Here is a 15,162-nt window from a genome sequence, read left to right as displayed (position 1 = left end):
TATGAAAGTAACTGTCTCAAAGCACCCTTATCAGTAATGAGAATTATTTTCAATCTGATTTGATTCAGGGAGAAATTGCATCTTGTTTTAATTTTTATCTCTTTAAAAGTATTTTTGAACCCTTCTATCTATCTGTTAAGGATATTAATCTTTTGTCCTATTGGTAGCAACTATTTTTTGTCTTCTTAATTTGGTAGAGTTGTTTGCTTATAGCTAGTCAGAATCTGTTGTTCTCCTTTGTGATTTCTTATTTCTTGGAAGCTTATAATTCATGAGATGAGGCATCCTTCTAGGAAGGCTGTGTATAAGAGGGAATGGGAATTGTGAGGTTGCCCATGCCCAGGGCAGTAGATCCAGCCGCTTATCTTCAGCCCCAAGGACAGGATGTTCACAAAGGTTCACAGTGGCCTATCCCAGTTCTTGGCATAGCATTGAGCTGCCTCTACTTTGAGTAGGAAGCAGGAAGAGTAATTTTGTCCTCTGTAATGCTGCTGAGCTAACTGCATTATGGGGATTGACCTGATGCTGAGGGCCAGCAGAGGCAGGTGGGACCTGGCAGGACTGCTTCATGTCCTCTCTTTAAATCACTGTCTGATCTCCATAAAGGGCTCTGCCCTAAGGGGCTGTGTGCCAAGGCTTGTTTACTTGCTTCTTGCCATGACGGTTCTGTTTGGCCCATAATGTAAATATCATGGCTCTGAAATCCCCCAGCTGTCCATGCTTTGTCATTTCTTCAAAGGGAACTGACTTGTTTTCCACCAGAGGGGGCCAAGGAACATTTGCTACCCACACTGGTTTGGTGCATTAAAGAGGGAGAAAAAGAGCTAAGAGTAAGTGTTGTTTCATTCTTTGTATTCATATGGAAATTTTTAATCTCCATCAAAGGATCAGGAAAAAAATCACATTGAAATTCAATACAAGAGCTTCCAGCTTACACAGAATTTTTCAAAGATGTCTGACTTGATCCTTTAAAAATGACAAAAACCATGAACTGTGTAGCTCCCGGGTTCATAATTTTGCTTACCCTCCTCAGCCTCTGCCTCTGTCTTGCCTTCCTATCTGTACTCCATCTGTGTGGTCCCATGTCAGCCTGCAGAGCTTCTTTGAATGGGAGTGGGGGAAGGGCGTGAAGTATGCAGCAGCAGTTTATTGGGCTGCTTATACATTAAACCACATTTTCATCTTTCAGAGTCTCCCTGTCTTCAGTCTCCTTATATCAGGCCTATTTCCACTGCTACCAGAATTATCTTACTAAGAAATAAAACTGATTATGTCACTTTCTTGCTTAAAAATCACCAGTAGCTTCTCAGTCCAGACTAGAGACTGCCACAAAAGGCTTCCATGATTTGGCGTCCTTGCCTACGTGATCAACCTCATCTCCCTCTACACTGTTCCTTTTAAACTCATGATCAGGCTGCTATCCACTGGATTATGAATTCTTTGAAGTCAGAAACAGTATATTTCCAAGGCCTAGTGCAGTAAATGGCATATTAATAGATGCTTGTTAAATCCTAAATAAATTAGTGATTTCAAATTCTGACAAGTTTACAGCATGAGAGAGAGAACTAAAAATCATGTGCTGGTCTCTTACCCTTCTGTGCTTTTAATTCCTTTGCTAAGTATAAATCAAAAGCATACTTATTGTACTAAGGATCAGGTCCCTTCTTCCCTGTTCCAGATTACTGGTCATTTAGACCCAACATTCTGTCTCAGTACCCTCTAGGAATCACCATGTCTCCTGCGACCCAGGAAGGCCAAATAAAGGAGAGCTCCAAAGCTCTTGGCCAAGATTGCTTACTGCTTATACAAATGTATAAAAATAGTGCTGGAATTTTTTTGGCGTTCTGAAAGTTCTTCTACACATTGATCTGTGATCTGATTTTCCATAAGTGCTGTCCTCGACTGATCTGATTACATGAAAGTAAATTGAAGTTAACTTTGTTGGAGGAATTCCTTGATAGCCATTGGTGAATAAGTACAACTGTCATAAGGAAACCTACTCTTTTTTTTTTTAATTTTTTTAATGTTTATTTATTTTTGAGAGAAAGAGACACAGAGTATGAGCAGGGGAGAGGCAGAGAGAGGGAAGACACAGAATCTGAAGCAGGCTCCAAGCTCTGAGCTGTCAGCACAGAGCCTGATGCGGGGCTTAAACCCACGAACTGTGAGATCATGACATGAGCCGAAGTCAGACACTCAACCAGCTGAGCCACCCAGGCGTCCTGAGGAAGCCTACTGTTAAGTAGATGGGAAGATGAAATCTGCATGGGAAGTACCTAGTCATTAAAGCGAATTTTATTTTTTTTTTATTTTTTATTTTTTTTAAATTTTTTTTTAACATTTATTTATTTTTGAGACAGAGAGAGAGCATGAACAGGAGAGGGGCAGAGAGGGAGACACAGAATCTGAAACAGGCTCCAGGCTCTGAGCTGTCAGCACAAAGCCCGACGTGGGGCTCGAACTCATAGACCGTGAGATCATGACCTGAGCCGAAGTCGGACGCTTAACCAACCAAGCCACCCAGGCGCCCCTAGAGTGAATTTTAAATTTGCAGTCTGAATCCAACCAGGAGAGTAGTACCATAGAAGCTGAGAAAAACATGAGAGGCAAGAAATTTAGGAATGTCCTAAAAATGTAAAATTTCATAATTTGCACAAATAATGAAAGAATCACCTGTAATTCCTCTACTCTAAGGGAGTATAGAGCAGAAATCATATATATAGTCTTTGAATAATACACCTGTTGATATTAGAAAAGTTTTTTTAAAAACTCATCATGATGGGGCACTTGGGCAGTTGAGTGGCCGACTGTTGATTTCATCTCAGGTCATGATCCCAGGGTCATGGGATGGAGCCCTGTTTTCTCAAAATAAATAAGTAAACTTTTAAAAAAAAATTCTCTCTCTGCCTCTCTTCCCTGCTCACATGCTCTCTTTCTAAAATAAAATGAAAAATTAAAAACTCATCATCATAAAAGATTGAAAGGGAAAAAATATGTTGAGCTCCATAGACATAAAACAAATTTTTTAAATAAAATTCAATTCCCAGTCATTGATGAAAGCTTTTAGCTAGTTAGAAATAAAAGAGAACTGGGGCGCCTGGGTGGCTCAGTCGGTTAAGCATCCGACTTCGGCTCAGGTCATGATCTCACGGTCCGTGAGTTCAAGCCCCGCATCAGGCTCTGTGCTGACAGCTCAGAGCCTGGAGCCTGTTTCAAATTCTGTGTCTCCCTCTCTCTCTGACCCTCCCCCATTCATGCTGTCTCTCCCTGTCTCAAAAATAAATAAACGTTAAAAAAAATTAAAAAAAAAAAGAAATAAAAGAGAACTTCCTAACCTGTGTACATAAAAGGTATGTGCAGAAAACCTATGACATGTGTGGACTGTTGGCTATAAAGCATGAAACCCAACATCTACATGCAGAAGACAATCAATAAATGGTAGCTTTGATAATGAAAAAAAAATCATCAGTCTACATGATAAAATACTAGAATTTACTTTAAAATCAAGAACAAGTAAAGATTACTACGATCAGTGCTTCCAGTCAGCATTATATTGGAGATTTTAGCTAATATAGTAAGACCATGAAAAATAAATGAAAGATCTACAGATTAGAAAGGAAGAAAAAAAGTGGTGTTCTCATAGTTGGTATGATTGTTAGAATCTACAGATGAATTATTAGAATTAGTAAGATTGTTAGTGAAGCAATTGGCTATAAGATTAAAATACAGAATAAATCAAATTTCTAAAACCAACAAGAAGAAGAAAATAACTTTAAAAGTCACCGTTTATAATATGAACCAAAAATATAAGATATTTAGGATTAACAGAAGACATGCAAGGCCTTTATGGAGAAAGTTTTTTAATGTTTTTTAAACAACTTTTTTCAAAAGACAAGAGCATTCTTCCTTCTCAAGGGTTATTGCCAATTAAGAGTCAAGGCCCTATGTTAAAGTACATGCACATACACAAACACATGTGCACACACACCAGGTAGATAGGACTTTGTAAAAGACTATTTTCTGAATAAATCAGGGAAGGGATTCTTAGATTTAGAATACTACCCTCCCCCCCTCCAGCCTGAAGCTGATAGAGAACTTAGATCTTCTGCTTCTCCAGAACTACCAAATCCAGGTCACTTTTGATCTCTGTCAGTCCATGGTGGCATGACAGGAAGGAATTTGGCTTTTACTAGCATACACAGAGTTTCTGATCCCATAGGATCCAGACAGTCAGATTTCTCATATTTGACCCCTTTTTCTTCTTAGATCAATCACTTCCATCCGGAGTGAACTGATTCCATACCTAATAAGAAAACAGTTCTCCTCAGCTTCCTCACAGCAAGGACAAGAAGAAAAAGAAGAGGATCTAAAGAAAAAGGAGCTGAAATCCTTAGGTCAGTGTTTGGGTTGGTGCGGTAAGGTAGGGGTAGCAGCACCTTTGGAAAGAATAACTGGGCAGGATGCCTGTCTCAAGGCAACAGTTTCTTGTCTAACCACCAGGGAAGACAGGGTAGCTGACACCCTACCCTAAGGTCTGGGTAGGCTTGCTCAATCAGACTCTGCCACTTATGCTCTTCAGGGACAGGCTAATCGTGCCTCAAGTCCGTTCTCTGGTTCCTAGCTCTGGTTTGACTATGTTCCTCACTAGACTGTTTTGAGTAAACTCTGCCCCCCACTTCTTAGTTCGTCTGTTCTCTAGGCTCTGGGCAGCCCTCCTCCTGACTAAACTCAGTCTCTTCTGTCAAAGAAAGAAAGATGAAGGAGTATACAATTACAGTTCAACAAGAGGCCAACCAGGCTGTCTCCTTTCCAGGATGTAGGGGCAAGGTCTGTCTTGTTTGCTGTCATATCCCTGCCTAGTCCCTGGCCAGTCCTGGGCTCATAGTAAGAGTTCCAAAAACAAATTTATCAAATGAATAAATGGAGACAATATAGCACGATGGTTAAGATATCAGGATTTGGATTTGAAATCTGGATTTGAAATCTGACTCTCCCTCTTATTAGCTCTATGACCTGAGATGAGCCCCAGTTTTCTTATCATAAAATAAAAGATCTTACATGGTTGTTTTATGAGCTGAAAAACTGGGGCCCAAATAACTCAGGTTCCAAGTCTTGTGCTATTTCTGTCATAGCACAACTACTAGATATGGTAATAGAGGCTAGCAGCACAAAGCCAATATGGCTGGTCACTAAAGCCTGGACCCTTGCTTATGTTATGTCATGATTTACAAGAGCCCTCTATTGCATTTTCCCTAGTAGTACTTGATTATTGGTCAAACTTGCTTTTAGGACCTCTTGTTTTGTTTTGTTTTGTTTTGTTTTAATTTACATCCAAATTAGTTAGCATATAGTGCAACAATGATTTCAGGAGTAGATTCCTTAGTGCCCCTTACCCATTTAGCCCATCCCCCCTCCTACAACCCCGCCAGTAACCCTCAGTTTGTTCTCCATATTTATGAGTCTCTTCTGCTTTGTCCGCCTCCCTGTTTTTACATTATTCTCATTTCCCTTCCCTTATGTTCATCTGTTTTGTCTCTTAAAGTCCTCCTATGAGTGAAGTCATATGATTTTCATCTTTCTCTGACTAATTTCACTTAGCATAATACCCTTCAGTTCCATCCACGTAGTTGCAAATGGCAAGATTTCATTCTTTTTCATTGCCGAGTAATACTCCATTTTAGATATATACCACATTCTCTTTATCCATTCATCCATCAGTAGACATTTGGGCTTTTTCCATACTTTGGCTATTGTTGGTAGTGTTGCTATAAACATGGGGGTGCATGTGTCCCTTCGAAACAGCACACCCATATCCCGTGGATAAATGCTTAGTAGTGCAGTGGCTGGGTCGTAGGGTAGTTCTATTTTTAGTTTTTTGAGGAACCTCCATACTGTTTTCCAGAGTGGCTGCACCAGCTTGCATTCCCATTTTAGGATCTCTTTTTAAGGATTTTTGTAATCCTTTTTAAGGGTTTTCAGATGTTCAGGAAAGCATGTTGCCTCTTTTAATTTCACTTAGTCTTTCAGGTTGTAGTGGAACTTCAGGGTCCATGCTGCATGACTGAGTTCCAGGGAGAGAGATGTGAATTGTATCTCTTTGAAAACATAACTTGAGCCTCTATTTTCTCTGTTTATTCTGAAGATATTTACAGCTTTATAAAAGAAGACAATACACTGACCTTTGCTCCCTATGATGCCTGCTGGAATGTCTGTCGAGGAGACAGGTGGGAAGATTTGTCCAAATCACAGGTGCGCTGCTATGTCCACATCATGAAAGAGGGGCTCTGCTCTCGAGTAAGCACTCTGGGACTCTACATGGAAGCGAACAGACAGGTAAGAGGATGGGTTTAGAATAGAAATCATGGGGGGCGCCTGGGTGGCTCAGTTGGTTAAGTGTCCCGACTTCAGCTCAGGTCATGATCTCATGGTTCATGGGTTCAAACCCCATGTCGGGCTCTGTGCAGACAGCTCAGAGCCTGGAGCCTGCTTCAGGTTCTGTGTCTCCCTCTCTCTGATCCTTCCCCAGCTCCTACTCTGACTCTCTCTTTCTCTCTCTCAAAAATAAATAAACATTAAAAAAAAAAAAAAAAGAATAGAAATCGTGGGTGCCTCACTTCTTCATTAGTCCCAGTGACTTGTTCAGAATCCCTCTCATTCCCAAGGTTGAGCAAGACCTGACATGTCAGGGGATAGCATTGAGGTAGCCAGTTACAGCAAAAGGGGAAGCAGAGAGCCTAGTCCATAGCGGTAGAGCCTCTGGTTCCAAAGAAGGGCTGAGATTCTCAGAAAGGCTAACTTTGGCCTCTGGGTTCAGAAGTTTTCTTTTGTTCTGCTAGGCATGGGATATCTGCAGTACTTCATAAACAAGCAGATAAATACGGTGTAATCAGTACTGTGATGAAGTAAACATAGGCACAGAGAGGAGACGTTCCTAAGAAGGTAAAAGAATAGAATATCGAGTAGTCAGATGGTAAAGCCTCAGAGAAGGAATGTCTATGAGAGGGAAGTGTCTGGAAACAGCATTAGAGAACTAACTCCTCCTTTTAACCCTGAAGTTTGTGATATATGGAGAATGAGCAGCTTCTGTTGCAGAGGAAGCATTGCTTTAAAAGGTTAAAGCAAGGGGTGGAGTAATGAAACAATGAAGAGACCGAAGATGGGGGTGGGGGGTGGGAGACTCTCTGTTGTATACAGGTACAGGAAGAAGGTTTTAGGAGGGAGGGATGATGAGACCATGAAAAGGAAACATGAAAAGGAAAGGGTTGAAATGAGAAGAGGAAAAGATAGATGACTGAGGGAACTATACTGGGGTGGCATTCAAGGACAGCAGAGATAAGATGATGAAAAGATTAGCTGTTGATGCAGTTTCTGGTAGAACTCTGTGAAAACTATCAGTGCAGGTATAAGCTGGGGGTGGGGGGAGGGGGGCGGGTCAAGTAGAATGATAAAAGATACTGTTGAAAATTGGGATTAGAATTTAGTCCCTATGGGGTGCCTGGGTGGCTCAGTCAGTTGAGCGTACAACTTCAGCTCTGGTCATGATCTCGCAGTCCGTGAGTTCAAGCCCCGCATGAGGCCCTGTGCTGACAGCTCGGAGCCTGGATCCTGCTTCGGATTCTGTGTCTCCCTCTCTCTCTGCCCCTCCCCCACTCGTGCTCTGTCTCTCTCACTCTCAAAAATGAATAAATGTTAAAAATTAAAAAAAAAAAAAAAGAATTTAGTCCCTAAAGAAAACTTGGCTCAGGAATCTTCAGGACCCACACTATATAATGTGTATAGTCCCAGCCCCAGGCCTCAAGGTGGCTTCACCCTGGATTGGTTGTAGATCCAGGAGAATCCAAGCCAGAGAGTTTATGAGAAATCATACCTAGTCCCATGTTTACCCAGGGCAGTCCTCAGTAAAGTCAGCCCCCACTTAGAATCAGAGCTATTAGAAACCTTCCTTAATTTGACTTTTAGTTCTCATTCTTCAGTTCTATGACTAGATTCTGTCAAGCTAGTCTGAAAGCAGGTCCATGGATAGCCTGAGACTAGGGAAGTGTCCTATGAAGTACCAACAGGAGCTGTGCAGTAGACAGGTCTGAACAGCCTTGGTTGAAGTATAATAGAAGAAGGAGATCCCAGGGATAGGGGCTGAGGTATTAGCCTTCACATTGCCGGTGTAGCCAGTCCTGGCAAGGTGTCCTTCAGCCACTGTGGCCACCACACATAGTGCTCTGACCAGCATTCTGCTCATGCCGGAGAATGACAGGCACACTACTTGCATGTTCCTAACAGGTCCAGAGTTAAAATTCATATGTGTAGCCTTCTCAGTTTTCTCATATTGAAGAGAGAATAGTGTGAACACCTTCAACATTTTATTTTGGCTGGTGAAGGCCATCGATGCCTTCTCAGGAACTGTCCTGATTATGGAATTGTCTAATGTTAACTCTCACTTTATGCATGGCCACACTGGTCTAGGAGGGGAGCAGGAACCTGAGATGACTATGGTCAGGACTCAGAATCCTCCTTGCTCTCAGTAGGCCTCTCCCAAGTGCTTCTTGAAGGCTTGTCTTAGCACCTCCCAGTTGAGGGACATGGCATTACTTTTAAGGAGGAGATTCTCAGCTAGGAAACTAAGGATAAGACCATCTGAAATTTGCTGCATAAACAATCCTTGTCCTAGGGGAAATGAAGCAGCCTCCTGCTCTGCCTCACCCAAACAGGAAAGCTGTGGCTAAAAACTCCCTACATCTCTAACTGGGTGTTGAGTTCTACCTAAGGTGTTCTCAGGTATTTTCTGGTCTGTCTTTAGTAACCAAACCTCTTTCCTCAAGGTGCCCAAATTGCTATCAGTTCTCTGTCCAGAAGAATCACTGGTTCATTCATCAGCCCAGATTGTCAGCAAACACCTGGTAAGTGCTAGCTTGAGCAGGGCAGGTATGGGACAGTCTCTGTGTGTGCTGAATGAAGTATGTCCTTGAGACGATGGATTCTCAAGCCCTGAAACTCATTAGTCCCAGGAAAATCCCAGCTGGGTTCTGGTTCTAAAATATCATCATCTAGCCCAGACATTCAAGACTACCCGGACAGGTGCTGACCTCAGCCATACAAATTCTGTAAGGAAGGTCCATCATGGCTCTCGGGACTCAGACACAAGAGCCTTCCATCTCTGTCCCTCTTCTTACACTGATTTGAGCACTCTCTTCAAGAGAACACGTTTATATACACAAATGCCTGTGTGTAAGTTTGAGTTGATCTCAGAGGTATTATGTGACCTTGTGGCCCTAAGAAATACTTACCCCTTGGCTGAGGTGTCTCTGGGGAAAGATTGCATTAGACCCCAACTCAAAGGATCTGAGGAGTTGATTTGCAGTTGGTTGAGATGGACGGACAAGGTTTTATATTTGCCTTTTGCAGGTTGGAGTTGACAGCCTCATTGGGCCAGATACGCAAGTTGGAGAGAAGTCATCCATTAAGCACTCAGTCATTGGTTCATCCTGTGTCCTAAGAGATAGAGTGACTATCACCAATTGCCTTCTCATGAACTCAGTCACTGTGGAGGAAGGGTATGTTTCCACTTGTGCCCACTTAAGGCAAAAGGCTCCTGGTATCCCTGGGAGGTTTTGGGGGCCAGTGCAGCCTAAAAAAGGGCTCGGCTTGAGGAAGGGAAGAAGAGGGAAAAGGCGAAGGAAAGAATAGTGCCTAGGCCCTTTGAGTCATTGGTTTTGGCTCAATAAAGACATGGTCTCTGAAAACATTTCTGGCGACTTTTTCATACTTATTCCAATTGTGGTCCTGAGAGAGGCTGCCTTCCCTTGCTTTGATGTGCTACTTGATGGGATGGCCACAGTAGTGAGCCTCTGGCAGTACTAGAATGACACTGTACCAATGTGTAATAGTCATCATCCCTTATCTCAGTGTCTCAGAGCAGCCCTGAAGAAGGCGGGGGACTAGGAGGAGTGGACATTTAAGCCATGCACCATTTTTAAAAGAGAGCTTCTTTGTTACAAGTTATGGAGAATCTTCCCCCATTTTGAGACACTTTAAAGTGTTCTAAAATCTTGGTTTATGAACAGCCTGAACTGCAGTAAGAAGACTTGAAATGATATATTTAGTAAGATTCTTCCTCTGTATGGTCCTCAGGTTTTTCCTGTATATAATGCAAACACAGGTGGTGGAAGAGAGGGGTATTACCAAAGCAATGGCTTTCAGACTTTTTAGAAAGGGAATTTTTTGTTAAAATAAATCTTATGCAGGAGTACCTGGGTGGCTCAGTCGGTTAAGTGTCCAACTCTTGATTTTGGTCCAGGTCATGATCTCACGGTTGGTGAGATTGAACCCCATACTGGGCTCTGGGCTGACAGCAAGGAGTCTGCTTGGGATGCTCATTCTCTCTCTCTCTCTCTCTCTCTGCCCACCCCCACTCATGCATGCACTCTCAAAAAAGAAACATTTTAAATAAATAAGTATTATGCAGAAACTCAATATTTATAACTGATAAAATCACAGGTGTTTGTAATACAGTGGGGAAGGGGCACTTGTCCTTCCTAGGGGATGTGAAGCAGATGTATAAAGCAAATTTTGAAAACCACAAGACTGGATTAACCTGAAAGAGCTGATTCTAAAGCCTTGATTCTAGCTCCGACATCTGTTGATTTCTCTGTCCAGGAACTAATAGGAGAGAAGGATAAGGGAAGACCTCAATTTCAGTGAACTGAAATACCTCTCATAGGTGCCAGTGAGAGGTTGGGGAAAGCATTTTGGAGAGAGAAGCTATGTAGGGACATAGCTAAAGGTTAAGCCTTTACTCTTTAGGAAGAGGGACTAATGGAAGTAATAGGATTGAGGGAGGAAGTACCATAATAAACCAGGAAAATTGGAGACCATAGGGATATTGGCCACTAAGATCTGTTCTCCCCCAAGCCCACTTCCCGACTTGACTCCCAAACCCTGGCAACCAGGCCTAACGCATCAGTCAGGAGTTTTGGAAGAATCTCCTCTGGAGATTCTGACTAGCCCCAAGAAGAAAAACTAAATTTATTTACATCAGAGATTTCTAACAGCCCAGTCAAATCACCCTGCAGTGAAAATTATGGATGACAAATTCCGTTCATGTGCTTAGAGCTTCCAGTCAGCTTTTTTACAATCCTCCCCTAAAGATGAAGGATAACCAAAGATTACCAGAGATCTAAAGAAAGCCTATCATGAAAGATCCACAAATCAGTTACAAAAAAGCAACTTAGAAGAAACAGAGATTGCAGGGAGAGAAAAATACTTTCAAACAACCTGTCATTTCAAAGAACAAAAAAAGAACTCTAAGAAATTAAAACTATGATAACAAAAGGAAAACCCCAATAAAAGAATTAGAAGATAAAATTGACATTTCCCAGAAAGTAGAGCAAAAAGATAAAGAGATAGAACGTAGAAGAGAAACGATAAGGAAATGAGAGGACCAGTTCAGGATGTTTAACATCTGAATACGAATTCTCTAAAAAAAAAAAAAAAAAAAAAAAAAGAGACAGAGAGAGAGTTCAGACATCAGAGGAGGAAATTATTTAAGAAATAATATAGGAAAATGCCCCACAGAGAGGTAAATTTATAGAATGAAAAGGCCTACCAAGTGCCCAGCACAATGGGTAAAAATCTACGTCGTTTTGAGTTTTCAAAACACTGGAGACAAAGCATGCTATAAAGTGACAAAGAGAAAGTAATAGGTGCTATATAACCAATCAGGAACCAGAATGGCTTTGGACTTATCAGTAGCAACATGGGAAACTAGAAGAAAATAGAACAGTGCCTTCAAAATTCTGAAGGAAAACTAATTTCAACCTAGAATTCTACACCCAAGCAAAATGTTAAATGTGATTTTTTTTTCTAGAAAAATTTTTTAATGTTTATTTATTTTTGAGAGAGAGAGAGTGAGTGGGGGAGGGATAGAGAGGGTGACAGAGGATCCCAAGAAGGCTGTGCTGACAGCAGAGGACCCAATGCGCTGCTTGAATTCACGAACCGTGAGATCATGACCTGAGCCGAAGTCAGACCCTTAACTGACTGAGCCACCCAGGTGCCCCAAGTGTGTTTTTTCTAGATGTGTTCCACCAAATGAAGAATAAACCAAAGATACAAGATACAAAAGATACAACTCTGAAAAAGCAAAAAGAATACATAGCATGATACTGAAGGCAGATCCAAAAATGACAACTATGCATGAAGCATAAAGGGAGCAGTTAGCCCAGAGTGGAATCCACAAAAAACTTAGGAAGATGAAAATGATAAAATACCAAATACATATAAACATCTTGAAAGATTTAGACAACTGGCTAAAAGTTTGGGTTGAATTAGGGGCGCCTGGGTGGCGCAGTCGGTTAAGCGTCCGACTTCAGCCAGGTCACGATCTCGCGGTCCGTGAGTTCGAGCCCCGCATCGGGCTCTGTGCTGACCGCTCAGAGCCTGGAGCCTTGTTTCCGATTCTGTGTCTCCCTCTCTCTCTGCCCCTCCCCTGTTCATGCTCTGTCTCTCTCTGTCCCAAAAATAAATAAACGTTGAAAAAAAAAAAATTTTTTAAAAATAAAAGTTTGGGTTGAATTAGTAATAGCATAGAATACTATCTAACAAAAACAAAACAGTTATGAACTCTGTTTAAAAAGTTGTAGGGGGTGGCCACCTGGGTGGCTCAGTCAGTGAAGCATCAGACTTGGTTTCAGCTCAGGTCATGATCTCATGGTTTGTGAGTTCAAGCCCTACATCAGCTCTGTGCTGACAGTGCGGAGCCTGCTTGAGATTCTCTCTCTCCCTCTCTCTCTGTCCCTCCCCCACTCACACTGTGTCTGTCTCTCTCAAAAATAAATAAATAAACTTAAAAAAAAACCGTTGTACCTGAGGGACACCTGGGTGGCTCAGTCACTCAGTTAAGCATCCAGCTCTTGATTTCAGCTCAAGTCATGATCTTGAGTTCAAGCCCCATGTTGGGCTCCATGCTGACAGCACAGAGCCTGCTTGGGATTTTCTCTCTCTCTCTCTCTCTCTCTCTCTCTCTCTGCCCCTCCCCCATTTGTGCACTCTCTCAAAATAAATACATAAACTTTAAAATAAATAAATAAAAATTTGCACATGAAAGGAAATGGCATCACAGTTCACTATGTACACAATATGAAATACAATTTATGTAATCATAATAAACAACTATTGACCAAAATCATGCTGTAACAATATAGAAAGGATGAGGGATAGGAAGGAAAAGAGGGAAGAGGGAGAGAAAGGAAAGCTAAATCCTCATCTTCCATTGTGGGAAATCTATTGATAATGACTAAAACTAAAAACTGAAGAAGTAGTAATATGCATGTTATTATGTATACACGGGGAGGTAAATGGCTGACCTACTCAAGGGGGTACCTGGATGGTTCAGTTGGTTAAAAGTCTGACCTGATTTCAGCTCAGGTCATGATCTCAGAGTTGAGAAATTGAGTCCCATGTCGGACTGTGCTGGCTATGGAGCCTACTTGAGATTTCTCTCCCTCTACTGCTCATCCACTCCCTCTTTCTCTCTTTAAAATACAAACAAACAAACAAACAAAAAACTGAAATAACTCAGCAAAAAGACCAAAAGTTGTCTCCAGGAAAAAGGAAATGAGTAGGGGGAACAGAAGCCTGCTGTTTTTCATAGTAAAACCTTCAGAAAGATTTGTTTTAAGATATATACATGCATATATAAATTTAATTGCCAAAAAAAAAAAGGTCAGAATTTTGTGGTACACTGCTACCAGTGGTGTACTGATAAGTTGTTAACAACTAGCTTTCCAAAGGAAAAAAATAAGTGATCTGATTTGTAACATTTGCCAATTTCCATACTGTACATTCTCCCACTATGGCCAATGATATCAGCAAACACTTGGGAAGAGATACCAACAATCAGCTCTCCCAAGCAGAACAGGCTGCCTCCAGCACACCACTGAGAGTAGAAACCTGTCTCAAATATTTTACTCATCAAACAAAAGACCCACTGGATACTGAAGACTGTGCATGAGTGCTGTGGTAGAAATCTGTATAGTCACAAAGGAGAAGAGGGTCAGGAAAGAATTAAGGAAATGACCCATGAGCTGAAAAATGAGTAGAGCTACCCAAGGTAGAGAAAGGAATGTTCTACATACATCAAGAGTGTTAAGTGTGAGAGGTGCCTGGGTGGCTCAGTCAGTTAAGCATCTGACTCTTAGTTTTGGCTCAGGTCATTGTCCACGGTTAGTGAGTTCGAGCCCCACATCAGGCTCTGCACTGAAGTACAGAGCCTGCTTGGGATTCTCTCTCCCCTCTCTGTTTGCACTTACCCCACTCACACATTCTCTCTAAGTAAATAAATAAACTTTAAAAAATATATTGTTTTAAAGGAGTGTGAAGTGTGAGAGAGCATGAGCATATCTTATTCCAAAAACATCTCTTCATTTTGATCTTAGCTTGAATTTCATCACTTAAGAAGAGGCTTCACTGACTGACTTACCCTATCAGAAGTAACCTGTCCCAGTACTCTCCATTACGTCAACCTGTTTTATTTCCTTCATAGCATTATTACTATCTGGACTTCTCTTATTTACGTGTCTCTCACAAGTAAATATTAATTTGAGAATGTAAGTACCTTATCTTTCTGTTTCACTATTATATCTTGAAGCAGAAAGCCCGCAGGAACTCAGTAAATACTTGTTATATGGAAGAATGGTAAACAATTCATAATAACCTAAATAACAGAATTCAAAAGAGGAATGGAAAGAGAGGAGACAAGGCTATACACATGGCCAAAGGCCAAATCATGGACTATCCCCTAAGAAGTTTAATAGGTAACAGTAATAATTTAAGAGTTTAAAGGAAAGGAATAACAATTAAATCTACATTTTATGAAGATCATTTTGGCTGCATTATGGAGAGTGATGTGAAGAGGATAAACATGGAGGGAGGAAGACTACTGAAAGAATCCTGGTAAAATAGAAGAGGCCCTAAACTAAAGCAGTAGCAGTAGTGATAGGGAGGAGAAATAGTATGATGATTACAAACTATAAAGCATGATGACTGCCTGGATATATAAGGTAAAAGAGAAATTAGGGAAAACTTCCAGATTTCTTGCTTGAACAATAAGATTTTTGGTGTGCTATTCACTAAGATAGAAATCAGCAGAGGATTTGCAGAGTGGGAGGC

At 41.3% G+C, this 15,162-nt stretch overlaps 1 protein-coding gene across 3 annotated transcripts in view; it reads left to right on the top strand.

The window, feature by feature from the left end:
* The window catches only part of EIF2B3 (eukaryotic translation initiation factor 2B subunit gamma), a 123,019-nt gene that overhangs the window by 90,957 nt on the left and 16,900 nt on the right, over window positions 1-15,162 (top strand). For all 3 annotated transcript variants that reach the window (XM_045477113.1, XM_045477112.1, XM_045477115.1), the window contains 4 exons: window positions 4,267-4,394; window positions 6,143-6,333; window positions 8,817-8,894; window positions 9,400-9,548. In XM_045477113.1, the coding sequence (XP_045333069.1) occupies window positions 4,267-4,394; window positions 6,143-6,333; window positions 8,817-8,894; window positions 9,400-9,548 (546 nt within the window). The remainder of the gene's footprint in view (window positions 1-4,266; window positions 4,395-6,142; window positions 6,334-8,816; window positions 8,895-9,399; window positions 9,549-15,162) is intronic.

Source organism: Leopardus geoffroyi, chromosome C1, assembly GCF_018350155.1.
Source record: "Leopardus geoffroyi isolate Oge1 chromosome C1, O.geoffroyi_Oge1_pat1.0, whole genome shotgun sequence".
Lineage (NCBI taxonomy): Eukaryota > Metazoa > Chordata > Mammalia > Carnivora > Felidae > Leopardus > Leopardus geoffroyi.
Note: the sequence above shows the minus strand (reverse complement) of the source record. Positions and strands in the feature narration are given on the sequence as shown.